The sequence below is a fragment of the Tinamus guttatus genome, unplaced genomic scaffold (genome assembly GCF_059628265.1).
Source record: "Tinamus guttatus ecotype Peru unplaced genomic scaffold, ASM5962826v1 Tinamus_guttatus_pri_ptg000254l, whole genome shotgun sequence".
NCBI classification, from domain to species: Eukaryota; Metazoa; Chordata; class Aves; order Tinamiformes; family Tinamidae; genus Tinamus; species Tinamus guttatus.
The window spans coordinates 190,458-217,942 of record NW_028288788.1 but is presented as its reverse complement, the minus strand read 5'-3'; the positions used below and the strand labels follow the sequence as shown (position 1 = coordinate 217,942).

General features: G+C 62.8%; 1 protein-coding gene across 1 annotated transcript; it reads left to right on the top strand.

Moving 5' to 3' along the window:
• Positions 1-390: 390 nt before the first annotated feature.
• Positions 391-27,485, top strand: EFNA2 (ephrin A2). Its single transcript, XM_088526812.1, has 4 exons — positions 391-515; positions 23,813-24,105; positions 26,438-26,503; positions 27,364-27,485. Exons 1-4 carry the CDS (start codon positions 391-393, stop codon positions 27,483-27,485), a joined length of 606 nt encoding a protein of 201 aa, XP_088382938.1.

The window sequence follows — 27,485 nt, the reverse complement described above, 5'->3', positions numbered from 1 at the left end:
CGCGGCGCCGCCGCCTCCGGCCTTTGTGTCTCCGGTGCCCCGGAGCAGCGGCGGCTGCTGGCGGAGGGGGTCCCCGCGCCGCCGCCCCCCCCGGTGCCGCAGGTGCGGAGCAACTTGGCCGAAGTTTTGGGGCTATTTTCCCCCCTTCCTTTGTTGTTTTTTTTTTTTTCTTTATTTCTGCTTTTCACTCCCCGCGGCAGCGGCGGGGGAGCGGGGCCGGGGCGCGGCATGCGGCTGTGCCGGCCGCCCCCCGCGGCCTCCCGCGCCCGCCCGCCGCCGCCCCGCGCCGCCGCCGCCCGGTCCGGCCGCCCCGGAGCCCGCGGCCGCCGCCGCGCCGCCCGCTGAAGCGGCCCCCGCCCGCCGCCCGCCCGCCCGCCCGCAGCCCCGACCATGCGGCCGCCCTGGGGGCTGCCCGCGCTGCTCGCCGCCCTCGTCGGCGTCTGCGTCTGGAGCGACGAGAGCGGCAAAGTTATCTCGGACCGCTACGCCGTGTACTGGAACCGCAGCAACCCCCGGTGAGCGCCGCCCGCCCGCGGCACCGCGGGAAGGGGCCGGCCCGGCCGCGCTCCCGCTCGGGGCCTCCGCGGGGGTTGCGCTTTTCCCCCCCGCGGGCTCCGGGGCCCCGCTCCGCGCGGCCGGTGCCGAACGGCCCCCCGCGCGGTTCGGCCCCCGGCGCCCCCCGCGTGGAGCCGCCCCGGCGGCGCCGCTGCCCCCGGCCCGCCCGTGGGGCCCCCCGCGCGGCGCGAGCGGCCCCGACCCCGCGGACACGGCGCGGGGGGCCGGGCGGTGGAGGGCGAAAAGCTGCTGTTTTCCACGCGGGAAAAAAAAAGAAAAAAGCTCTTTAAAGCTCTTTAATTATTTTCGTTCCCCAGCTCGGTGTTTGCATTAATTCTTGTCTTTCAGGCAATTTTTATTTTATTGTGTTTTAAGGGAGTGTTTTGTCTCTGCCGCGTCTCTAAGTTTGCCGTCTCAGGAAAGCAGGAATTGCCAAGGAGTTGGCACGAGGGTGGATTCTGCCGGGGTTCCCTGCGCAGGTGACGGAGACCACGAGGGTTCCTCTTCCCCCTGCGCCTCGTTCCACAGGGATTCAAATGGAATCGTTTCAGATGGGACAATTTGCGGATGTTTTGCGGAAAGCAAAAAGAGCCTTCCTCCAACCCCACCGCTTGGTTTTATTTTGATTTTAACTGGTAAAAGTTAACGCGGCCGCAGCGCTCCTGCTCCCGCCGTGCAGCGCGGTGGCTGCAGAGGAGCCACGGCAGCACCGGTGCCACTCGCTCGTCACCCTCCTGTCCCTTTGGACTTGGTCTTTTCTGGCCTTTGGGCAGAACGGACGTTTCTTTGTGTGCCCGCAGGTGCTGCGGAAGGGGCAGCGCGTGGGCGAGCAGCGGGGCCAGGGCTGCTCGCGCCGGGGCCGCGCGCCCCGAGCGAGCGGGTGGCAACGAGTCCACCCGGTGCTCCCGGCAGGGCCGTCCCTCGTGCCGTGCTCTAGGAGAGGACCGTGGTTGGGAACTTGGTGCTTCCCAGCCCGCAGCATGAGCGGCTCCATTGGGAGGACATCGCAGGCCAATTCCTTGCGTTTTATGGCGCTTCCCAAGCGCGTGTTGGCGTGGGGCCGCTCAGCGTGGCCAGGCGGCTCCTCTCGCCCATGGGCCACCGGGCGTTGAGGGGACCTTGGCCGCCGTGTTGACCCGGCCGTTGCTGGAGCGCGCGGCGGAGCGAGCGGCGCCCGAGCGCGGTGCGCGCGGCTCGGCCGTCCGGCCTTTTGTGCTCGCCGCGCGCTGCCTGCTCCTGCGCCGGCGCCGCTGCTGCATATGGATTTTATTATCTGCCTCGCATTTTTGTGGGGGACGCGAGAGGGAGGCCGCCTCTACCCTCGTGAGCTCCCGCTCGCTGCTCCTACCCGCCGGCTCCGGCCGGGCTCCTCTTCTCTTTTGTTCTCCCAAATGCCCAACATGGGCCTGGGCCGAGCGGGAGCGCGGACTGTGGCCGTGCCAGCGGTCGCTCCAGTGCGATGCGAGCTTGGGGACAGGGTGCCACACGCGTGGCTGGTGCCCAAGGACTCCCCAGCCGCGGTGCCCGGGGCCAAAGTTGCTCCCGGGATTTTCCCGCCGTGCGGGAGGGATGCGGGAAGGGACCACATCCCAGCTGCGGCCTTGCTGCAGGGCCGGCAAAGTGCTGGGAATGGGGAATTTGACCTCTTGGGTAGGTGGGGTTTTCCTTCCTTTCTTCATTCCTTTTATTTTATTTTTTCTTTTTATTCCCCTCCACATCTGCCATTGTCAAGGGTAATATTTTTGAGGAAAATAAATAGGGCAAAGGGAGCAAAAAACGATGCACGGAAGGAGCAAACAGCAGCCTGTAGATTTTAGCAGGCGCCTCGGCAGCGTTTGGGTCTGCAAGATGACCCAAATTTTCCCAGTGTGGTCGTGCTCCGCGTTGGGATCTGCTGTGTGTGCTTGGGATCTCAAAGCCATTTACTGGAGGTGGCAAATGCACAAACTGTCCTTGAGTTTTCGGCTGTTTTTCCTTTTAAACCGAGCAATATTCTTTTTCTGTCTCTGGAGTTACTAGAAAGGTGTTTTGTTCTTAAAAACGAAGAGCCTATTTCCGCTCCTCTGGTCGCTTGTTCTCTTCTGTATTTTTTTCTCCACCACCTCATTTAATGAAGGAGAAATCAGAAGGCATCAAAAAAGCGGAAAACCATCCTGCGCTTGTTTAAGCCTCCGTCCCCGCTTAGGCGAGACGCGTTCCCCGTTGTGCGCTCGGCGCAAGCAGCGCTGCAGCTCGTGGGCGATGTCGTTTGTCCGGAGCAGAATAATTTGGACGCCGGTAGCTGAGCTCTGCCCCGGTGCCCGCGGTGCCGCTATCCATCCTGGCACGCTCGGATGGATCCTGGCGCTCGGCGGCTGCGGAGCCGCTCGGCAGCGCGCGACCGCGCCGCTGCTGCACGCGGTGCCGCACGCAGAGCCGGGCCGGGCTCGTCCGGGTGCTTTCCCGGTGGCTGCGGTTCCTCGTGCGGCACTTGGGAAGGCAGCGCTGGGGTTTTCCAGGTGTTTTGCAAACTCCCCAGCCGCTCGCAGGGGTTTCCTGGGAGAGTTTGGGGTTTGGAGGAAAGTGCTCCGGGAGCCGAGCCGGGCACGACCGCAGCTGGAGCTCAGGGTTTCCCGGCCGGGGCTGCATCCCGCTTCAGCCCTCCGTGAGCATTAGGGCTCGTGGTGGATATCTGTGTGCGTCGCAGCGAGGAGTCGGGATCCAGGGAACACCGGTGGGAGGAGAGCGGTGCCAGCGGCTCCCGCAGCCCCGGCTCCAGCTCCCCGCGGGCAGGACGGGGGTGCAGGATGGGTCCCCGTTCCCGCTTGGCCACACGTCACGTTTGATGCGGAGGCACCCCCAGCGCAACGGGCAGTGCCAGGGCTTCCTTCCCTCTTTGCGGCAGAGGCCCCGGCACTGCGGACGGGCTGGATTTTACCCGTGGCCTATATTTAACTGCGAGGCCGTTTCCGGGCCTAGGGAGGCTTTTTTTCTGATTCCTTTTATTTCTCCCGTTCTGCCTGCGTGAGAGCGCCGGGGATCCCCGTCCTGCTGTTCCGATTGCCTGGCCGGGTTGGGGAGCGTGAGGAAAAGCTGCCGGGGGGGATTTGCCGCCGCGGGACGTGTGAGCCCGATGTCGGCACTTGCTTTGCACCTCTGCACGCAGCCAGGAAGCCCTGGGCTGCGTTTGGGCGCGTGTTTTCTCCCGCATTCTTGCAGCCAGGTCAGGCATGCGCTCCATGAGCTTGCTGCATGCAGCCAGGACCTGGAGAACCCCCGTCGCCAGCAGCTTGGGGCGTCCAGGATAGGATGTGCCGTGGTTTAACCTTGGTGCTTCTGAAGCTTGTACGGGCCACGGTGCCGCCGGAGCCGCAGCAAGACGGATCCCAGCCCGGCTGCGCCAGCTCTGTGCCGTGGAGCGAAGGAAAGATCTGGCTCCTGGTCATGGAGTGAAGGGGCCTGGCTTTCCAGGAGGAGTTTGGTGCTGGAGAGGGAAGAGGGAGCAGGTTGAGCTTACAGGAAGTGTGCGCTGCTGCATGCACCATGCACCACGCGAGCCCTGCTGCATGCACCGCACACCCCGCTGCATGCACCATGCACCACGTGAGCCCTGCTGCATGCACCGCACACCCTGTTGCATGCACCATGCAGCATGCACCACGCGAGCCCTGCTGCATGCACCTCACACCCCGCTGCATGCACCATGCACCACGCGAGCCCTGCTGCATGCACCGCACACCCTGCTGCATGCACTGTGCACCACGCGAGCCCTGCTGCATGCACCGCACACCCTGCTGCATGCACCATGCACCACGCGAGCCCTGCTGCATGCACCGCACACCCTGCTGCATGCGCCACGCTGCAGGTGCCCACCCCGTGTCTGGCCTGGCTTGTGTTTGAGGCCCCTTCCCTGGCTGTGTCCATCAGTGCCCGTGCTCGGGAAGGGGCCTTTGGGATCCCGTTCCCGAATCCCTGCAGCTCGGCTCGTCGGTGGCTCCGGGGCGGCCTTGCCCTCCGCTTCCTTCCCTCCCTGCGCTGCCTCCCGTCCGGCCGCGCGCCGGGTGTCCGAGGGGCCAGGGCAGCGCGGGGGCCGGGGCCGCTGCTCTTGGTCACCACGAGGCACCGTTAACGATGCTTCTCCTTCACACCCGTCTTGCACGCCGGCGTGAGCGCACACGCGTGCACGCGCCACTCGCAGCAGCCGCGCAGAGGGGAAGGGGCCGATGCTGCCCCATGTATGTGCGGCCATGACCCCCCGCTGCCTCGTCCCTGAGTTTGCGGCCAGCGCGCGCTACGCGGCTCCTCATCGCTCCTCTCAACTCCTTTGTGCTAGATAGGGATTGTGGTTTCCAGAGGCTTCATTCCCATCCTGGATGTCTCGCGGCTGGGGCCGAGCTCCTGCCCTGCTCGCTCGGGTCCGATGGGGTTTCCTTTGCATCTTAGCGCCGCTGCCTCCGGCCCCGAGGAGAAGGAGGTGAATTCCCGACGTTTTCTCGGCCCAAAGCCCCGCCGTTCCCGCGTGCTTGGAGCACAATTGCAGAACCGAGGCCGAGCCTCGCGCGGAGCGATTGCGGCCGCTGGCTCCTGATGGCCAGAGGCGCCTGCGAGGTGCAGGGCCGCGGCGAGCCGAGCGGTGCCGAGCTCGGCCGGCGCCGCTCCTGGGCGGTCGGTGCTGCCTTATTTATTTATTTCCCTTCTCGCCTCTCCCCCTTGGCTCGGTGCTGCTGCTCAATCGCTGCCCATTGTTCGGGAGCTAATTACCCCTTAATGAGGCGCCTCGCTCAAAAGCCCAGCGCGCACCATGGGTGGCGAGAGCCGCTGCGGCCTTCGGGCCCACGGGTGCAAAACCTGCACGCACGGGGCAAAACCGGGACAAAACCAGTGCACACAGGGAAAAACCCGCGTATAAGGGGCAAAACTGGGGCAAAACCCGTGTGCAAGGGGCAAAACCGCTTCCCCCGAGGCCTCTGTGCCTTGGCTGGGGCTGGTGCCTGGGGTACCCGCTCCGCTCGCCTTGTCGTGCCGCATCCCAACAGGGTCCAGGCCGCTTCCACAGTCGGTCCCGGTTCTCTCTGTGCCTTAGACCTTCTCTGGTTCTCGGCTTTCTGCCTTTCCTGGTATTTTTTTTTCCCTGGCCTCATTTTGCATTTTTTATTTTTCGCATTTTGGAGGTTTTCTTTGTTTGGTGGTTGTTTCTTTACAGCGCGATGGGCGCAGGCCGTGTGCGGGGTACAAGCGCCCGTGCTCCCGCACCCGGTTCCCTCGTCCCTCGGTGCAAACCGGAGCCCACGGTGGCCGGAGCCGGCGGATGCTCCGGAGCGTCCTCCTTGGAGCACAGTGTTACGGTGGCCTTGGAATTTAAACCTTTGCTCCCTTCTTCCGAAGGGAACCCAAGAACCTGCCTTTCTCTGAGCGCCTTCCCCACGCAGCCCTGAAACCCCCTCGAGAATTAAAGTTTTTTTTTGTTTGTTTCAGATCTTTTGCACAAAACATAAACCTCTCCTGATTTCATTTCCCAGGCAGGCGGGTGCTCCCGCCTCCTGTTACTGCGGGATTTGGCAAAAGGGCAAATAAATTGCAAGGGAGGATTGTAACAACTGGAGATGGAAAAGACCTATTAGATCACCTGGGCTGTTCCCGCTTCTGATGCCTTCGAATTGTCTCCTCTGTATATTTTATTAGCGTGTCATTCTGCCTAATTTCAGTGGAAATATTTGCTGTTTCCCCTGATATATCTGAAACCAAATTTTGTAGGATTTTTTTCCCGCAGAAGAGGAGCAATTATTTGTATCGGTTTATTTTCTCCGTAGCATTACACGGAGAGCAAAACTCTCCCATGTGCTGGGAAACAGATAAAGTGTTTAGACAGCAAATACAAATATTTCTGAGCACTCAGCCTGGCTACAGCTATTTCTCCCTGTCCTCCAGCAGGATTTCTCACTGCGTGTTCTAGTGGGTTTTTATTTAGGCTGGTTTGATTTTTTTTTTTCTTTTAAAAAGCCCTATTTACATTTGCAATGAAATAAAATCAGCCAAGCTTGACCCCGTCGAGAACCTGAAAAATCCCAATTCTTCCTTTTTTCCCAATCCTGTTTCTGCCGAGGAAAAAGCTCCCAACCCTCCTGCCCTGCGCCAAATCCGCCCGCCGGGGGATTATTCCGGAGCTGGAGCAGCCGCCGAGCCGGCCCAGAGGGGTTTTTCCCAGCACGTGGCCCCCAGTCTCCATCCTGCGCTCGAATCCCAGCCCGGCTCCCGCTGCCGCTTGCCGGGGTTTTGCATTAGGCAGCCAAAAATTAGTGGGGTTGCTTTATTTTTGCTTCATTTTTTTTTTTGCTTTATTTCTATTTTTTCCTCCTTCCCCTGCACTGATGCTGCCCAGGGTTTTGCAGTGACCCTCGTTGTCCGTCCATGGCCGTCCCCATTCACCGACCTGTGAAATTCCCAGGTCCCCCGGAGCGCTGCTGCCCTGTCCCGTGGTGCACGGGCTGCAATGGCCACTGTTCCCTCGGGAAGCTCCGGTCCCTCGGGAAGCTCCGGTCCCTCGGGAAGCGCCGGTGCCTTGGGAAGCTCCGGTGCATGGGGATGCTCCGGTGCATGGGGACGCAGCGTGTCGCGCACGAGGAGCTCGCGCCTGCCAAACAGCCGGGCGCTGGGGAAGCTGTTTCCCAGCCAGCTCGATAATCCCAATTATTATCTGCTTTCTAGATCAGGATTCTTATTAAACTTGGCACCGCTGGATTTGCCGTTCCGGCCGCCTGCCTCAGCAAAGGGCTTGGAACGGATTTGTCTCCCATGGATTCAGGAAGGAAATTGAGTGGAAAAAGCCGGGGCAGCGCCCGGCAGGAGCGCACCGGGAATGCGCCGCAAACCAGCCGGGCTTTGGGACGGAGAGGGGTCGATGTGGGTCTGGGGCGTCCGTGTGTCCTTCAAGGGATGAGTCCCGGGGATCTAGTGATAAAGCAGCAGGAAAACGGCTTTACGTGGCACACGCGCGACGTGGCCGTGGGCCACGAGCCCTTTAAAAGCGGGAATGGGAACACGCCGTTCCGTGGGAAAGTTGTCGTTTCCCCTTGCGGCCCCGACCCCGTGCGCCTGTCCCCGCGCGTCCCCGTCCCCACGCGGCAGCCCCAGCGTCCCCGTGCTCAGCGTCCCCTCCGCACAAAGCCCGGCAGCTGCTTTATTTCCAGTTCACATCCCGAACCTCCTCCCTTGCTCCTGCTGCTTCATCTCGCATTCCCCCCGCCTCTCCATTTCGATTTATTCTTTCCCGGATAACCTGCGGGGTTCCTGCGGCGCGGCCCATGGAGCGGGATGCTCCGAGGCCTCGTCCCGGCCGCTCCGGGGCCCCGGCGCTGCCGTTGTGGTAGCCGAGATCGGGCTCCGCAGCTTGGGATAGGGGTTCTGCTCCCAGAAGGAGTGTCCCCACATCCCTCAGGATGGGGTGTCTCCCTCCAGCCCTATCCTGGGGGAAAAACGGGGAAATTTCTTCCTTACGTTTTGCTTCCCCACGTTTTTTCCTTTGTTTTTTTTTTTCTCACCCAGCTCCTCGTGATCCACCGTTTTCCACCATTTTCCTTCACGCGGAGAGCCCCCACACCCCAAATTCTGCAGTTCCTCCCCGTCGTGTTTCCCTGCTCTCTCTCCAGCCCCTATGGCTCATCCTGAAGCAGCTGCCGGTTTTGGAGGCCGCGTTCGCCCTTCGGGAGCCTCTGTAATCGGGAATTCGATCCTTGTCCTGAGAGGTTGGTGGTACCGGGGTGGCCACGTGCATCAGGGGCCATGCCCGTCTGGGGAGTAGTGTTCTCCGGAATCAAACCTGTGTCCAAAATGAGATTTTCTTTTAAAATTTCCTTTTTTTTTTTTTTCTTGTAGCATCTTTGAAGCCACCATCCCCATGGGCCGCCTGCTCTCTCCCTTTTCAGCCCCTTCCCTGCTTGCCCTTTTCATCCTGTGCTGGATCCCGAGCGCCTGATCCCGCTTGGATGGGGTCAGCTCAGTCCTGTTCTCAGTCGTTAGCATCAGTCATTAGCATCACTCGTTAGCTGCTAAGGCCTCGTTTTCTGCTTCTCCCGGCCTTGGAGCTGGAGCAGGACTGGGATGGCTCCGCAGTGGCAGCAGCCGCTCGAGGGCTCAGTGCAGCCGTGGACCCCAGAAAATATTATAAATCTGCTTAAAAGAAAATATGATGGTTTATTATTACGGCAAATAGGGACGTGTGGGTAAGTTGGAGGAGGCTGTGCCGAGCTGACTTTGCGCTCCGTTTCCAGCCCCGATTCCAGCTCCCTGTGCAGACAAGTTGCTCCTCTCTCACCTCGTTCCCCGACGCCAAGGTGAGGGTCGCCGCGGCGGCCGTGATCAGCGATTGGCATCAGCAGAGCGCGTGGAGGCCGCATTGCCCCCCGGGCACCACAATGCCGTCGGGATGCGGCGATCCGGCGGGATGCGGCGATCCACCGGGATTGCAGGGCTGTCCCGGTCCCCAGAGCTGCCCCGGGCTTTGGCAGGTGACAGGGGTGCCCATTGGGTCCCAGTGCGCAGGCAGAGATGGAGTCCAGTGCTCCATGGAGGGGGAAAGGGAAGGGGCCCGTCTGCTCTTCATTTTTTAACATTTTAGTATTTGTTCCAGCGGGTAAATCCCAGCCGAGCGGCCTGGCTGCGGGCAGGGTTATGGCCCTGGGGTGGCAGCGGCGCCGGGAGCTCTGTGCCCGGCACCCCGAGCGCTCCAGCGGTTTGTACGGACCGATCCCGCCGGAGCCGGGGGTTTCTCCCAGCGCCGCATCCTTCCCGGCCGGCGCGGAGGCACCGCTGCCCTGCCTGGAGGTGGAAGGAAGAGGACTCAGGTCCTGGGAGCGATGGGTCCCGCAGTACGGAGTGTTCCCGGCGGGATGCGGGATGCAGCCAGTTTTCCGCACCCGGAGCAGGTGCCAAACCGGCACTCGGACACCGGTGGGTCCTTCTCAAAGTGACCTCCTGTCCCCCAGCTAAAGGGTCCCCTGGCCATAGCGCACCTCTTGGCCTTGCCTTCTCCTTTCCTGTCCGATGGAAACGGGGCTAATTCCCGGCATTTGGGGCCAAGCTTGGAGCAGGAGCTGGAGGGTGAAAGGGAGAGGGGAAAACCACTGATATAAGTGGAGATTTCAGGTTTAAGTCACGCTAAGAGCGCCCGGCCACGCAGACCGGCCGCGGTGGCGGATGGCCGGAGCCAGGAGCGCCGGGGCGGCTCCGGCGGCATTCCCGAGGGCGGACGTCGCTCCAAGGGACTTTCCCTGCGCGAGGGCCACCTGCGGCCGCACAAACGAACCAAGTAATTGGCGACATGGAAATATTTTGTGCTCATTAAGCAGTGGGAAGCATCAGGGGAGGACGCAGGCGTTTTCCGCAGCGAGCGGAGCACGCGGAACTCGCCGCGCTCCGGCGGGAAGGCCGAGACGGAGATGCCCGCACGGAAAGAGGAGATTTGGAGCAGGACGAGCCACCCTTTCCACAGGGATTTGGGTGGATCGGAGTTTCCTGGCAGCCGTTGCGGAGGCCGGGGCGGGCAGCGCCCGGAGCGCGCGGCTGGAGCGCGCGGCCGGGGGAAGCGCCACCGCTGCAGTTAAAGCGACTTTATGATATTGTATCTGAGCAATTGCTGGCTATTATCTGGATCGATGCGGCGTGATTGAGACGGCGGCTGATAATCCAGCCGGGCCCCTAATCGCTTTTAAACCACGCCAGGTCCTTTCGGCCTTAGATTAAAAGGGAAAAAAAAGAAAAAAAAAAGAAAAATAGAACACACAACCCCTCGTTGTTTTCTCTTTGCTGCCGCGAGGCCGCATGCTCCCCGTGCCCGCTGTCTGCTCCAGTCCCCGATCCTCTTTGCAGGTGCTTGGAGCTCCGATCCCATTCCGGGGCGTCCCGGCTGGCTGCCCGGGCGCCGCTCACGTCCTGGTGACCTTGGGCGAGCGCCCTGCGCCCTCCGAAACGCGACAGCGGCTCCTTCACCCCGTGGAGGGACTGGGCCGTGTAGTTAACGTTCGCAAAGTGCTTTGAGGATTAATTAACGCTGATTCCGTTTGGGCGATGCCAGCAGAGCATCCCCACGGCGCTGACCCGGGAAGCCAGCGTGTTCCCCATGGCGCTGCCTCCCAGGCCCGTCCAGCGGGATTCCCGCTGCTTCCCGTGCCCGGAGCGCGCGGCGGGTCCCCTCGCGCTGCCTCCGCGGTTTTGGCAGAGCGGAGCGGAGGCGCCGGTGCGGAGCGGAGCCCTGGCCGCGCGCCACGGCCGCGCTCTCCCGCCTGGATCCGTGCGAACGGCGGCTCTGGCTTTTCTTGGCAGAGCCCGCGGCCAGCGGCGCCCGCCGGGCGCAGGGTCACCCAGAGCATCCGGAGGCCCCGCGTGCTCCGGGGAGGACTGGGCCGATACACGGTGTTTTGAGCGTGTAGGAAACGCAGGTTTTGGCAGGCTTTGCACAGAGGTTGGAGCAATCCCGGGCAGGACACGTACCCGGGAATGCTGCCGGGCCGGCTCTAGCTTTGGAGCGAGCCCAAAAGGAGGGAAGCGTGTGCAGGGAGCAGGTGCCTGGCACGGGAGCGCTGGGTCTGGATGCGGGTCCTGCCCCGGGGCGCGAGGCTGGACGGTGTCTGACAGCAGCGCCCCGTCCCCGCGCGCTTCCCGATATCCCAACAAGGGCAGCAATGGGCCCGGCAGCATCCCGCGAGCTCAGAGGTGCTTAAACAACCCTTCGAACCCCACGGACAGGGCGGCCACGAGGTCTCTTTGGGGCTGGGACATTGCCCTTGGCTCCTCTTAATTCCGGTGCCCCTCTCCGAAGGGCCCCATGCTGCTGGCACATGGGATCGGGGCGGATGAGCCGGGATGGGGCCATGTGTGGGCAGCAGTGCGGGGTTGTGTCCTCGTGGCCCCCCTCGTTGGCTCCGGCTTTTCCCAGCGGGATGCGGGGGGCCGGGGCGTGCGGCGGATGCGGGATGCGCCCGTCCCTCCGTGGGCGTTCAGGGCGCCGCGGGGCCCAAGGAGAGCGGCCCTCGGCTCCCTTAGCAAACACGAGCTGACCCCCGTGGGCGGGAGTGAAGCCGTTTGCGGAGCAGCGAGTGCAGGGGCAGGACCAGCCGGGAAGCAGCCGTTCTTCCCATAAAATCCAGCAGAAACCCGCGAGCCTTGGCCACAGCTTTGGGCAACCTCCGTCTCCCTGCGGCCGTGACGGGGCTCGAGGCCCCGGGCGCAGCGTGAGGAGCACGCAGGGAGGTCGCGCTCCCCACGCGCTCCCTGCTCCAAAGCGCACGGGATCGGGGCTGCCAAGGGGGAAGCGCTTCCTGGAGCCGGAGCAGGACATGTGGATCCCTGCTCCGTGCGCGGCGGCCTCATCCCCGGAGCTGCTCCTGCCTTGCCTTGACCTTGAGGGTGTGGGAAGCTCCCAGGGCTGGTGCTCACGGAGGGGACGGGCCCTGGGCCCGGAGCGCCCAGCCCAAGATGCTGCCTCCATCCTCTCCGTTCAGAAACACTTGGGCCCTGCCGAGCCCTCCGGAATTCCTAGTGCTGCCTCCGGAGCGCGCGCGGGCCCAGCATCCCAGCACCTCCTTGCAGGGTCCCGCGCCATCCCCAGCATCCCTCCCTTTCCAGACCCTGCTCCCTTTCCCCTTCCCCCTCTTAGGAAACATGCAGGGAAGGGGAGAGATTTTAACCTTCTGCCTGGAACCAATTAACGGGTCTTTCCGCGGAGAGGAGCGCGCCGGCGCACCTTTGTGTGCGGCGAGCGGGGGAAGAAAGCGGAGGCGGCCTTTGAAGGGGCTGGCGCTCCCTCCGCTGGGACCTCTGGCTTTCAAAGCCCCCGGTATTGCTTTATTTTTAAATAGCCAAATTAAAGCGGCTCGCGCTTCCTTCCCTCCGTCTCCGCAAACCGTGCCGCAAGCACGTGGTTGTGGCGGATTGGGAACGGGAATGGGGTGCGCAACCGACTGCGCCGCAGCTTCCCAGGGCGTTTTGGGGGCAGAATGGGTCATTCCGGGCACTCGGGGGGCCAAGGGGATGCTCGCGGGGCCCGGCCGGGCAGCGGTGGCAGCGGCGGCGCCGCCTTGAACCCGAGCAGCGGCGCGGATGAGCGGGCGCCTTCAAAGCGCCCCGCGCCCCCCGCTCGCTGAAAAGGCGCCGGGACAAAGCACAGGAAGGATTTAAGGTGGTTTCCGCACGGACCTCAGGGTGGGATTGCTCAATGGAAGAGAAGGCTGTGGCGCGCGGGGCGCTTTCATCCCCGCGCCGCGGTGCGGCCGGGGGCGGCCGCAGCCCCCCGCCCCCCGCGCTCCTTTCTCTGCCTCTCTCCCTTTTTATATAGTCTCAGATTTATTTTTCCACAGTATAATTCTGAAAGACAGCGGAGTATGAATTATTCATTGACCCCTAGCTGCCTTTGCATACAATCCCGGCCAGGGGAGAGTGCCCGTGTCGAATGCATTTGAGCGCCGAGCTGCACCCGAAGCGCGTCGCGAGCGAGCGCTGAAGTTTGGGGCGCGCTCGGTGCTTCCAGGGGCTTCTCCGTCCCCTTTTGGTGCCCTGGGACAACTCGTTCCCTCTGTGGGCGTCCAGAGCAGGAGAAGCTGCGCTCCGGGATGGGGCACGATGGGCACGGCGGCTCCATGGGGCTCCATGTCCTGCATCCTACATCCCGCTCCCAATGCTTCGCTCAAGGGCGGGAGCCAGCACTTCTGCCGAGTACAAATTCCTCCTGGGTCCTGAAAAAAAAAATCCTTTTTACTAATTTTCTTCTGTTCTCCGATGATCCTTTCGCCTGACTCGAGAAGGGGAGGGATTCCCCGGGGCGAGCCCGGCTCCCTCCTCCCTTTCCCGCTTCTTCCCCCTTTCCCGGGGCCCGGGGGGGCTGCGGGTGCCGGTGTCCCGGCCCGTGCGCGGCCCCGCGGGAAGGGCCCGGGGGCCGGGCAGCGGGAGCACCTTTGGGAAGGGTTTAATCTGATTAGGCTCGGAGCGGGCGGACAAAGCGCCCGGCTAAGCCCCGGTGAAAGGCGCGGGCGCTTTGTGCCGGGGAGGGGGGGACCCCTGCAGATCGCGGCAAATTAGGTCAAATTGGGCTGCGGGAAGGAGCGAAGAGGGAAGAAAGGCAGGCGAAGAAGCGAGCGTGTTCCTGCTGGCCCCGTGACCCCCGTGCATCCCTCCACGCGCGGCCACGAGGCTGCCCCGAGCGGGCCCTGGTTGCCCCGCTGCCGTTAACCGTTCGTTAACGAGGCCGGGGCGAGAGGCTCCCCGGTGCCCGTCGAGGTGCCCGCGCAGCCTGGGCAGCAGGCGAGTTAATGGTCACGGAGCGTGTGGCCAGCGCGAGCATCCCCGGCTCTCCTTGCATCCTGGTGCTGCTCCAGGCCCTGGGAATCACTGGGGAATCACTGGGAATCGTTCTCCTTCTCGGGCCCGTGCTGGGTCCTGCATCATCCCGTGAGCAATGAGCAGGGCTGCGCTGGGACCTGGGGCAGCAGCCCAGGGTTCCCCCCTCGTTATTTCTATCCTATCGACCCCTCCCGGATGGATGCGCGCTTCCAGGGGGGAAGCTCTTCGGGAAGCCTTGGATGGGTGCCAGCATCGATCCCTGGCCGGAGATCAATTAGGCCGGTCGTTAACTATGCCCGAAAGAGCCGTCGTCTTCGTGCACCGGAGCGGGGCCAGGAGGGGAGGTTGAGGAGGCCTCGGCCAGGCCGGGAAGGGAGAGGCTGCGGGGATGGAAGCTCTTCCCATTGCCCAGCCCTGTGGGAGCATCACTGCGGATGCGGGGGTGGCTGGGAGCATCATGCTCTGGAATGCACAGTCCTGCCATGGATGCAGGGATGGCTGGGAGCATCATGCTCCGGGATGCACAGTCCTGCCATGGATGCAGGGATGGCTGAGAACATCATACTCCGGGATGCACACCGTCCATCCATGGATGCAGGGATGGCTGGGAGCATCATGCTCCGGGATGCACACCGTCCATCCATGGATGCAGGAATGGCTGGGAGCATCATGCTCCGGGATGCACAGTCCTCCCATGGATGCAGGGATCGCCGGGAGCATCGTGGTCCCTGAGTGCAGGGCCAGTAGCTGGGGCGGGTAAAGCTCTTGGGAAGTCGTTTGGGCGAGCGGCTCCCTACCAGCGAGCGGGAATCGCACTGTGTGGACAGGGTGGACAGGAACCAGCCGGGGAATGCGGCGTCCATGCGGAATCTGCCTCTGGAAACCCAGTCGGAGAGCAGAGGAAAGCGGGGCTTAGCTGGCCCGCCGCATGGGGAGGAAACTGCAGCTTCGGCAGCTTTATGGGAAGGGAAAATAAGGAGAGTTTAAAAAAAAAAAAAGAAAAAAAAAAGGAGCCGTTCCCGATTACATCTGGTGAAGTGACAAATCTGCCAGGCAGGTGATTACGCCGCGTACGGACGTGCTCGACACGGATGCCGATGGGATTAAAGGGGACGGGGGAGGCGGGGGGAACTCGCCCTGTTAAACCAACACCTGATAAAGGAATAAACCCGATGGAGGAAGAAATCGCCTGCGCTGCCAAGGTCGTGCGAGCGGGTGCCCGCGCGGGAGGGGGCCCTTGGGCAGCCCCGCGCGCCCCGTGCGCGCTCCGCGCGCGCTCCGCGTACCCGGCATGCCCTCGGCTCGCCGCTGCCTTTCCAGGCACGTCCCGGGCATCCCCTCGGGACGGCGCAGAAAATTAACAGCAGTTCAGATCTGAGGAACTTTATGACACGTGTATGATAGGACTGAACCAGGGCGTAATTGAATGACGGATGAGCTTCCAAGAGCCACATTTCCAGGGAGTAATGAAAAATAGAACTGATATTGACTGAAGGAGCTTTAAGCGGCGGCTCGGCGCGGCGCGGGATGAGCCGGCTGCCGGCGGGGGGAACGCATCAATACCGCGAGTAATAGCCCAGTTATTATAACTCTGGAAATGTCATTCAGGCCTAACCAGCGAACACCGGCTATTAACCAGCCTTAAGCAGGAGGCGCGCGGGGCCAGGGGCCCCGTCGTTGTTCCGCTTTGCTCGGAGGCTCCTCGGCTATTTCCTCCAACGGGGCCTGGTCCCGCCGCCTTGACGCCCATCCCGGTGGCCTCGGGCGCTGCAGGCGCTGCGGGACGTCGAAGCGCTTTGGCTGCGGCTGCTCCCTGCCCTCGGTGCGCGCGGGCGCCGGGCCGGACGATTGCAGCTCGCGGCGGCAGGGCCCGGCGCGCCGCGGACCCCCGCGGGGTAATGAAAGCCTGTGGGGAGAGTATCGAGTGAACCTAAATGGATTTTCTCCATTAGCGCAGACCTATCATCCCGTTATCAGCTCGCGGGCGCGCCGGCACGGCGGGTGCTGAGCACGCGGCCGAGCGCGCCGCGGGGCCGGGAGCTGCTTCCCGAGGGATCCCAGCCCTGCACTGCGGCTCCTTTGGCCGTGCAGCCCCACGGGGCCGGGGAGGAGCCGCGTGCGGGGTTTGGGTGCGGGCTGGGGCTCCCTTGCGCGCCGCGTCCTGCCGGTCGAATTACGGCAGGCGCGAGGGGCGGCAAGCGCGCTGGCAAATCGCTCCCGCCGCTCGCGTGAAATTTCCTGCGAATTAGAGTGTTGCAAGGTTAAAAAGTCGCCGGCGGAACGCGCGGCCCCCCCGGCGCCGCCTGCAACCCAAGCGAGCGGCAAATGCAATAAGGCAAAACGAGCAGCGGCGCGAGGCGGGGGGAGCCTCTGCCCAGCACCGTCCCCTCTGCCCTGCTCGGGAATGGAGCCTCCGTGTCCGTGTCGCATCCGCTAATAGGGACGGAGCCGGGATGCGAACGGCTTGGTGCGGAGCGATTCCCGGGACGGCAGGGAGCGGCTTTTCTGTTCCCCACATCGCGCAGCCCTCACAGGGCTCTGTTGTCCGCATTCCTGGGGCTCCTGCCCGGGAGATTTACCTGGGAATTAACCGGGAATCTCATCGTGAGCGTGCCTGGGCACGCGTGGCGGCGTGCGCGTGTCCGCACGTGGTGCCACGCACACCTTGCACGTGTTCACACCTGCCCGCGGGGCTCCGCGCCGGCTCCCGGCCCTGCTCCGTTCCTCCCAAACGCCCTTCTGCTCCTTCCCCTTGTCCCTGTCCCTTCCCAGCTCTGCGGTCCCGGCTCTCTGCGCCCTCGCGGCTCTCCGGGAGACGAGGAAACGCGGCCGCCGGCGCTAACGCAATTATCGTTACACTTTCCAGCCGCCGCCTCTCCGACAATGAATTTCTGATCTGATTCAATTTGCACAGGTCCCGGCTGCACATACAAATGTCCCCGGCGCGCTCGGAGCCGCCGGCCGGCGCTGCCCAGGCCGGGGGGGTGATCGGACCCTCCGGAGGGTGAGCAGGACCTGGGGTGCAGCGGGGGCCAAGCAGGGCGGGATGCAATGGGCAGAGCGCGGGGTGAGCGGTGCCCGTCCGGGCTCGGGAGCGCGCGGGGCCGGACGGGGCAGCGGGAGAGGGAATTGCCCCGTGGCCTGTCCCGTGCAGGCCGGATGCCACGGGGATGGCGCCCCGCGTGACCGTGGAGTTTAACCTCCACTCCTCCCTCCACGCCGGTGCCCGGCGGGCGCAGAGGCTGCTTTTATGTGCAAATGAGGCTTTTTTTTTTTTTTTTTTAATCTTTGCCAGCGGATGTGCCGTGTTTACATAACAGAGGGCCGGGTCCTCTGGAGAGGGGCGCGCGGCGCTGGCAGGAGATGTTAGGAAAGATCTAACATTTCTGATCTCTGCTTAGCCAGAGGCGCTCGAGGCAGCCAGGAGCACAGGGGAGGGCGGCCGCGTCCCCTTCCTACGGCCGGGTCCCTGCGGGTGCCGTGCGGGCCCGGAGCATCCCGCAGTGCCAGCGAGGAGGCACCACTGGCTGTGGCCTAGGGACAAGGGTCCTTTCGGGCCTCCCTTGAAGCACCTGCGAGTGCAAATATCCCCGTGTGGCCCAGGAGCCCTGGGTGGCTTTAGGTTGTTTGGTCCTCGTGTCCCCCATTCCCATGTCCCCCTTTCGCGCATCCCCCTCTCCCGGCTCTCTTGGGTGCTGGGAGCAAGAGGGTCTCCAGGTACCCCATGGACTGGGGCTGGTTCCTCCCTGGCAGCATTGATTAGCCTCAGCGCCCGCTAACGAGCCTCCGTGCTAATGAGGGCTGAGCGGAGGGAGCTGCAGCAGCTGCTGCGAGTGCGGGAGCTTCCACGAGGGGCAAGGAGGGCTGCGGGGACAGTCCCGGTGCCGGCGCCCGGAGCGGGAGCAGCCTGCGGCTTTCCGGGGATCTCAGGCAAGCAGGGGGGTTTGGTGCCAGCAGTGCGCGTTGCCGATGGAAATCCCCTTTTTTAATTTCCCCTTTTTGGCAAGTGCGGAACCCCGTGAGATGCAGCTCCCTGTTTCCCACAGCGGGAGTCCTGCCAGGAAAGGGCTTTTCCAGAAGGAGAGCGTGAGCCCCCACGGGCGCGTGTGACCTGCTCATGGGGAGGCTTTTCCCCCAAAACTGTTCACGGCCCCAACTTGGGGGCTCTCCGCTCTGCTTTGAGCTCCTGGGACATCCCAAGCTTTTTCTTTCCCCCCTTTCCCTGGCAGCTCCCCCATGTCGGCCCCGCCAGCCGTCGTTCCCTACAGTGCCCGCGTTCCACTTTTCCCGATGGGTTTTTCTGTTTCCTGATGTGAGTTTGCAAATCCCCCCTGCTTTGGGAAGACAGATCAGGTGCTACTGGACAGGCCTTTCCCGAGGCGCCCGGGCGGGACGGTGCCGGCTCCGCTTGTGCCCGTGGCCGGGATGCAGGAGCGCGTGGGGATTTCCAGGTTTCTTCCCGCAGAGCCTCGCTGCTCCTTAGGGAATGAATCCGCGTGGTGCCCGCAGCTCAGCAGCCGACGGCTCCACATAAAAGCCCATTAGGAGAGTTTTCCCATCCCGGTCGCTTTGTAGCTCATCTCCGGCACCTAGGGCTGGTCCGCGCGACTCCGGCTCCAAATTAATATGTATGGTTGAGGGCACATCTTGTGAGATAAGTGTGGCGTCTGGAGAGCATTTGAGATGTGAGAACGGCTGAGTGCTTCTCCGGGCGAACGCGACCCGGCGGAGATGGGATGCGCCGGGAACCGATTGGATTCTGCCTTATTATCGATCGCTGCAGATGGCCCCGGGGTTATTTCGGCGTGAAGAGCCCCGCGGGCGGGCGGGCTCCGCGGGGAGCTGGCGGCGCGGCCGGCGCTCCGGGCGCCGCGGGCTCCGCGGCCTTCGCTTTGCATTTAAACAAATTCGGTTTCCTTCCCTGTTCTGAAGCCTCCGCGGGGCCCGGGGGGGCGGATTGCTGCTCCTTCCCGAGATCTGCAAACTGGCTGAAATAATAGCTCCGGGTGTAGCCATTTATCTGTGTGTCTATCTGCTCATGCATCCCATCTCATCTTCCTCTGTCACCCGCTCCTGTAATATCTCAGCATCTCCCTAAAGCAAAAGATGACAATAAAGTGTAAATGGGGAGTGTTGGCTCTGGAGCATAATGATGGCAATTTAGATGCCAGCCATAATTTTTCCCCCGTTGCCCCAGGTAACGGGAGCAGTTGGCTCCTGCGGGAGAGCCCCGATGAGGTTACCGCTGCTCTCCTGCCTCCGATCACTGCCGTTCGGGAGGAAGAGGAGGGAGCCTCCGAGGCCGAAGGGCCCGGCAGCCTCCCGCATTTGCAACCGTGCAGGCTGCTGTGGGCTCCCCTCTGCTTCCCTTTGCTTGTCCTAGTCCCATCTAGATGCGCCTCCGGATCCGGATCAGAACCGCGCGGGAGCCTGGGGTCCAGTGGGCCGGGATGTGTTTGGAGGCGCCGGTTCCCGTGAGCGCCGCTCCGGGCGGGATGGGGGCGGCTCCGGCTCCCCTCTGTCCCTGGTTCCGTGCCCGATTCCCGATTCCCGCCGGTGCCGCAGGGCGGGAAGCGGCTCCGCATGCTGATTTGCATACGTTACCCACAATGCCCTGCTCACCGTGACCTCGCCAGGCAGCCGGTGGCCATTGCCCCCCTCAGCACAAAGTTTGGGGTGAAAAAAGCTGTTTTCTTACTAAAAAAAAAAAAAAAAAGAAAGGGTTGAGGTTTGCAGCCAGGTCCCGTGGGAATTCCCCGCAGGGCAGGATGCTCCCGGCCGCAGCACAGGGTTCCCGGTGCTCCTGGCGCTCAGGACCATCCTGCTCCCGCCCCTGCTCCCTCTTTATTTTTTTAATTGGCCGCTTCGCCTTTCCCACCGCCCGCTCAGGAAACCTCATTACCGCACATCAAAAGGGGCCTTTAATGATTTATAAAGGTGCAGCAGTTTGGAGAAATTAAATAATTTAGGTGGCGCGGGTCCGGCGGCTCCCCCGGGTGCAGCGCGGCGGCCCCGGCCTCGGACCTGGGAGCGCTGGAGGGAGACGGGAGCGGGAAGCTGGGCAGGGAAGCCTCTGCTTCCATTCGGGAGCATCCCTGGTGCAAACAGGGTAAAGCAGGTGCCGGGTCCCGATCTCACCCCTCGCTCACGCGCTCCAGGGCGCTGCAGCTCGCTGCCTTGCAGCTGGGTGCAGCCTTGGCTGGATTTAGATAGGGAAAAGGGGGAAAAGAAATTCCCTTTTTGCTTTTGCTGCCGGGATTGGAGCTCTGGCTGCCGGGGCAGTGGGAGCAGGGAGGCTGCCGGTGCCATAACCTGCTCTCGAGCTGCTTTCCATTCCCTGCAGAACTGGAGCAAACCTTGTCCTGAGTGTCATCCTGCTCCTGCTGAGTGTCATCCATCCGCTCGGAGGCGAGAGCTGGTGCCTTGCTGGGCAGGAGGCTATTGAAAAATCCCGGGATTTCGAGCAAGGCAGCGGCTGAGCAGCTCCTTTCATCCGCTCGGTGACTCCGAGCTGGCCGAGGTCACATTTTCAACCGTCTCACTGCAGCTGCAAAGGCTAAAACCCCATTTTGCAGTAGAGCCCCTCGGACCCCGGGCAGCGGCTAGGGATGAGCCCTGCGGAATCCACCACGTGCTGCCGGTGTCGGGAATGGGAATTGCGACCTTCTCTTTGGCCCGATGGGCTGTAGCGCGCGGGGCTCGCAGAGAAGAGCCGCGATGGCACTGGGACAGGCAGGCGATGCCGGCAGCCCTTCCTGCGGCATTCCCCATGCATGGGGAAGAGCCCGGCTCTCTTTTTCCTGGGACATTAGATAAAACCTGGGGGAGAAGCTGTCGGGAACGGCGCCCGTGAGCCGGGCCTGGGAGCTCGGAGCCGCCTTCGCCCGCCCGACGCCGGCACCCGCGTGGCCCCGAGCAGCGGGCAGCGCCGCCAAGCCGCTTCATTAGCTCCAATATTTTATTCCGGGCAATTTCACTCCGATGGGTTCCTGCTCTTGTCATGCAAAAGCGGGACGGCGCCGGGGACATTCGTGGACAGAAGCAGAATGGTGGCGGGAGCCGGGGCCGAGGTGGCGGCGGCCGCGAGCGGAGCCGCGGGGCCGGCGCGCTCCGGCGATGCCCACGGAGCCCGTGCGAGCGCCGGGATGTCGGAGCATTCCGGAACCCCCTGGACAAGCCCCTGCATCTGCTGCAGCCCCCGTCCAGGGGGGCACCCGGCACCTCCTGCGTATCCCGGCTCCAAACCACGGGAATGGAGGGAGCAGCGCCCACAGGGGCAGAGCAGCCCCTGCCACCCCGCAAGCCGAGTGTCTCCCCAGGCTTCAGGGCACGGAAGAGCCCGGGATTTGCCCTGTCCTGGCGCAGGGTCTTGCAGGGGATGCACCTGGGCACGGTCCGATACGCGGGTGCAGCGCCCGGACACGTCCCAAGCTGCAGCGGGGCTTTATCCGAGCGCATCCCAACGGCCGGCGCTGGCTGCACCCACGCGTGTCCCCCGCCCTGCCCCGCGTGTCCCTGTGTCTGTCCCCTGCATTGATCCGTGCGGCTCCGCGCGCCGCACGTCCTTGCGGCTCCGCGGCCGCGGCGCGGGGTCCCCGTGTCACCGCGGCTCCTTCCCCGCGGCAGGGGCGGCTCCGAACCCCGCGGGGCCGGGATGTGCTCAGCGCAGCGTCGCGCCGCGCCGCCGCGAGGGAATATTTGATCAAGCAGAAATGTAATATTTATAGGAGGGGGGAGCCAGCGGGGGGGAGCGGCGGCATAAATAAAGATTCGCCAGCAGAGCAGCCAGGGCGGACGCGAGACAGAGACAAAGTCACCGTGAGCGGGGAGGGCACGCGGAGCCCTTAGGTCCCTGGCGCTCCCAGGAATGTGGCCTCGGCCCCCGGCTGCTCCGCTTGGAAAACGCCTCCGGCGGAGCCGGGCAGGCGCCTGCGGACAAGCACCGTCCTGAGCCGTGCGGTGCAGCAGGAATGTGGCCAAGGGGCTCGGTGGCATCACTGCGTCCCTAGGGGCCAATTACTGCCTCTTCCTGTCCCCAACCTGTCCAGAGCCACCCGGCCGCTGCCATCTGCCACCCCGTGCCCCTCTGCAGGTCCCCAAACCAGGCTCTGTGCTCGGGGTGCTGCAGCTGCATCACATTGCTTCACATTGCAGCATTGCATGGCCTTGCAGAGCGTTGTGTGGCATTGCGTGGCGTTGCGGGGGACTGTGCGGCATTGCATGACATTGTGGGGCATTGCGTGGCACTGCCTGGCATTGCGAGGCTCTGTGCAGCATTGCAGACATTGCATAGCATTGCATGACATTGCGGGGCATTTCGTGGCCTTGCATAGCTCGGCACAGCGTGGCTCGGTGGCTCCTGGGCACAGCGGGTGTCACCGCCTCCCCCTTCCCATTCCAGCGCTTTTTCCGCTGCACATAACCACAATTTCCAATATTTCGGGTTCACCTGTTGCCTCGTGGCCTTAAAAGCGCCGGGTTTGGGGCGCACAAGCGGGTGCCCCGGCTGGGCAGCGCTCTCGGGGCGCACGGCCGGGGCTCCGTGGCCACTTGCAGCCTCTCGGAGGCTCCCGCGGCACCGGCCGGGGCTCCCGCGCGGCGGCTCTTGCGCCTCCGCCCCCACCAGCGCTGCCATTTATCACCGCTAATCAGCTTTAATTCAGCAATTTGTCAGTCCAGCCAAGGCCCTTGGAGTTAGTGGATTTTTTTTTCAAAAAATATAATTATTATTATTATTCCCTTGATAAGCCCGGGCCCTTCTGTTGCGATCATCTTTGCTTGAGCTTTAATAACAATCATTAAAATAAATAATTTTTTTCAAATACAAAAGAGAGAGGGAAGGGGGGTGGGTTTTTGTCCCTGCGTTGTTTTTTATGCGTTTGAAAATTGTTTCCCAGCAAATCGCGGTCCTTTGTGTGAATTTTGCATTTTGCAGCGTTACCTTGCCGGGGGCAGGGTTGGCCCCGCGCCGCGCGGAGGAGGAGGGAGCGCGCGGCCCCGCGGGAGCGAGCGTGGGAGCGCCCGGATGCAGGGGCAGTTTGGGGACCTCCGTTTGGGGGTTTTGGCAAGCTGGGTGGGCAGGAGAGTCATGCTTGGGTGTCCCGTGCGATGAGTTTGGCACGTTCTCAGCCCCCTGCTCTGCTCAGGGGTTGCTCAGGGCCTCGTGTCCTGGCATCTCTGTGCTCCCCGCTCCGTGGCTTTGCTGATGGCTCGTGGAGAACCAGCTCCTATGGGTGCTGGAGCCCTGAGCGCGCTGCCAGGTCTCCCTGGCACCGGGATGGATGCGCAGGAGCGGGAAGCGAGCTATGGACTCGCAGGGATCATCGCTGCCGGAGGCGGCAAGTGCCGGCCTGCCGCGGAGCCCTTTTCCAGCCCCGCTAATCCCTTAATCTCCCAGATAATCAGGACCAAAAATGCAAATTGCAACAGGATTGCGGCGCCCGCGGGCTCCTGCCGAAAGCCTCGGCGGCATCGCGGGGAATGACGCTCCTGTCCGCTCGCTGCAGCTCGCGGCTTTGTCCCGCGGCGCTCGCTGCAGCGCTGGGTGCCTGCGATGCCGCCGGGATGCTGGGTGCCCACGATGCCGCCGGGATGCCAGGATGCTCGCGATGCCGCCGGGATGCTGGGTGCCCGGGATGCCACCGGGATACCGGGATGCTGGGTGTCCGGGATGCCGGGTGTCCATGATGCCGCCGGGATGCCAGGATGCTTGCAATGCCGCCAGGATGCCGGATGCATGCGATGCCGCTGGGATGCCGGGTTGCTGGGTGCCCGCGATGCTGCCGGGATGCCGGGATGCTCGTGATGCCCCCGGAATGCTGGGATGCCGAGTGCCCACGATGCCGCCGGGATGCTGGGATGCCGGATGCCCGGGATGCCGCCGGGATGCCGCCGGGATGCTCGCTCCGCGCTCGCCGCGCGCTCGCTCACGCTGCCCTCTGCCCCGCAGGTTCCACGGCGGCGACTACACGGTGGAGGTGAGCATCAACGACTACCTGGACATCTACTGCCCGCACTACGAGGAGCCGCTGCCCGCCGAGCGCATGGAGCGCTACGTGCTCTACATGGTGAACGGCGAGGGCCACGCGTCCTGCGAGCATCGCCAGAAGGGCTTCAAGCGCTGGGAGTGCAACCGGCCCGCGGCGCCCGGCGGCCCCCTCAAGTTCTCCGAGAAGTTCCAGCTCTTCACCCCCTTCTCGCTGGGCTTCGAGTTCCGCCCGGGCCACGAGTACTACTACATCTGTGCGTGCGCCGTGGGGACGGGCCTCTCGCGAGCAAAACGGGGCAGAAAAAGGCAAATCAAGGAGAGCCAGGGACCCCGGTGCGGGGAGGCCGCCGGCGCCGCGCTCCTCCTTAGCATTTCTCCCCTTTTTTCCTAAAGCATCTGTTTGCAGCCCACTTAATTTGTTCCTTTTATCTATATTAAATTACCATTTCTCCCCTCTTCTCTCTCCCTGGAAAATGTCACTCGTGAAATAACTGCAACCCTGACTCCCTCCACCCCCCGCCCAGCCCTGTTTTATTTTATTTTATTTTTTTATTTTATTTTTAATGTCGTTAGGGCAAGATTACACAGAAGTAAATGGTGGAGCTGATCGTTGCTAACCCGGTTAGAATTCCCGTCATGCGGAACATTAGAAATTATGCCTCTTTGAGGAGCCCTATTTAGCAGACATGAAAGAAAAGAAATTACGTCCTGGCGGAGCTCGCAGATTGGAGCGCCATTAACCCGCGGCCGCGGCCGGCTCGGGGCAGCCGCCGCCGCGCCGGCATCTCCCGCTGTCGGGCGCGTTTCCCCATTCGGGCATCGCGCAAAGGTGGAAAAAAGGAGGATGCGGGAGATGCTGAGAAGGCAGAGGGAGCGCCCGAGCGTGCGGTTGTGCCCCGGCCCCGCTGCTGCCGCTGGGCATATCCCCACCTCCCGCCTGCAGCTCCTGAAAAAAGAAAGAAAACGAAATTTCTGGGAAAAAAAAATAAATATTGCATCCTCTCCTCTTTTGAGGGGGCTCTGGCCAGGAGAATTATTGCTATTGCTCCCTTTATCTCCCCCAATGAGCGTGATTTTTGTGCTGGGCTTATTCTCTATTTTGGCTGTTATAGCCGAGGTGTGTGCTGGTGTGCAGGGTGTGCATGGAGCGCACAGTGTGCAGGGTGTGTCCTGTGTGCAGGGTGTGCGTGGAGCATCTGGTGTGCACAATGTGCCCTGTGTGCAGGGTGTGCACGGAGCACACGGTGTGCAATGTGTCCTGTGTGCATGGAGCACACAGTGTGCAAGGTGTGTCCTGTGTGCAAGGTGTCCGTGGAGCACCCGGCGTGCACAATGTGCCCTGTGTGCAGGGTGTGCATAGCGCACACAGTGTGCAAAGTGTGTCCTGTGTGCAGGGTGTCCGTGGAGCACCCGGCGTGCACAATGTGCCCTGTGTGCAGGGTGTGCATAGCGCACACAGTGTGCAAGGTGTGCGTGGAGCACCCGGCGTGCACAGTGTGCCCTGTGTGCACGGTGTGCACGGCGCACACAGTGTGCAAGGTGTGTCCTGTGTGTCGGGTGTGCATGGAGCACACAGTGTGCAAGGTGTGTCCTGTGTGCAGGGTGTCCGTGGAGCACCCGGCGTGCACAATGTGCACTGTGTGCACGGTGTGCGTGGAGCACACAGTGTGCAAGGTGTGTCCTGTGTGCAGGGTGTGCATGGAGCACACAGTGTGCAAGGTGTGTCCTGTGTACAGGGTGTCCGTGGAGCACCCGGCGTGCACAATGTGCACTGTGTGCACGGTGTGCATGGAGCACACAGTGTGCAAGGTGTGCCCTGTGTGCAAGGTGTCCGTGGAGCACCCAACGTGCACAATGTGCACTGTGTGCACGGTGTGCGTGGAGCACACAGTGTGCAAGGTGTGTCCTGTGTGTCGGGTGTGCGTGGAGCACACAGTGTGCAAGCTGTGTCCTGTGTGCAAGGTGTGCGTGGAGCACCCGACGTGCACCATGTGCCCTGTGTGCACGGTGTGCACGGAGCACACAGTATGCACAATGTGCCCTGTGTGCACGGCGCACACAGTGTGCAAAGTGTGCCCTGTGTGCACGGTGTGCATGGAGCACACAGTGTGCAAGGTGTGTCCTGTGTGCAGGGTGTCCGTGGAGCACCCGACGTGCACAATGTGCCCTGTGTACACGGCGCACACAGTGTGCAAGGTGTGTCCTGTGTGTCGGGTGTGCATGGAGCACACAGTGTGCAAGGTGTGCCCTGTGTGCAGGGTGTCCGTGGAGCACACGGTGTGCACAGTGTGCCCTGTGTGCACGGTGTGCATGGAACACACAGTGCAAGCTGTGTCCTGTGTGCAGGGTGTCCGTGGAGCACCCAGCGTGCAAGGTGTGCCCAGTGTGCAGGGTGTGCATGGCGCATGCGCCGTGCCGAGCATGCAGCATGCACACGCGGTGTGCACCACGCACCCCTTGCAATTCGGTGTGAGCACCGAGAGGTCGAGCAAGGGGCTTTGGGGGCCGCAGGCGTCCGCGGGTCGTGGGCGCGGGGGGAGTTGGGACGTCCCTGCTCACGCCGCTCTCCTCTCCGTTCCTCCGCAGCCGCCTCTCCCCCCAACACCGTCGACCGGCCCTGCCTGAAGCTCAAGGTTTACGTGAGGCCAACAAGTAAGTGCAGGCACAGGACAGCCTGGGATGCAGGATATGGGATGCGGGATGCGGGATGCAGGATGCGGGATGCAGGACGCTGTGTGCTGCGGCCATGCGGGACCGCTCCTCCCTGACACACAGCACTAGCACCCGGTCTCTGCTCACCTGGGAGACTGCCGGGAACATCCCATGGGATCAGGGGAGGGCGGAAGCTCCAGAGCCCTTTGGGTCCCTTTCTGCGGGATTGGGAGTAGTTTCCTCCACAGAGATCTTGGCATTTGCTACTGCGAGCCGGATAGGAAAGAGGAAAAACCACTAGCGCTGCTCTCTGCGCACCGGCTACTTTTCAGCATCGAATAACTCAGCCATTTAAAAAAACAAATTAATAATTTTCTTCTCCTGTTAACGTGTAATTAGCAAATGGCAGCGGCTCTCCCCGGGGAAGGGCTGAGTGCCTGCAAAATGTCACCGTTTACAAGGATATCTTTCTCCTTTTTTTTTTTTCATTATAATTCGCACAGCTTTAAAATAGGACCCGATATAATGAAACCCCCTGTAAAGACTCATTCTGTTCGGTTCAGGTCTAGGACATAATGGGGAGAAGAGAAGTCTCCTCTTGGTCCTGGCAGCATTCCCGTAGCGTCAGGGGATGCTGTGCTGGGTGCGATGCTGCCGGGGAAAGGGCTTCATCCTGGGGCCCCAGATGCTCCGGCTGATCCCACCCCTCCGTGCCGATCCCTGGTGCCTAATCCCGTTTTGCCAGCAGCGATCCCTGCCTGATCCCTTTAACCAAGGTGTTTTCGTGGGAAAAGCCCCCAGGGTGGCGGGCTGCAGCTTGCAGAGCGCGTCCGAGCTCACGCCCCGCTCTCCTCCCGCAGACGACTCCCTGTACGAGTCCCCGGAGCCGATTTTCACCAGCAACAACTCGTGCCGCAGCCTGCGGGTGCCGCCGGCCGTGCTCGCCGTGGTGCCCGTCGCCTGGACGCTGCTGGGCTCGTAG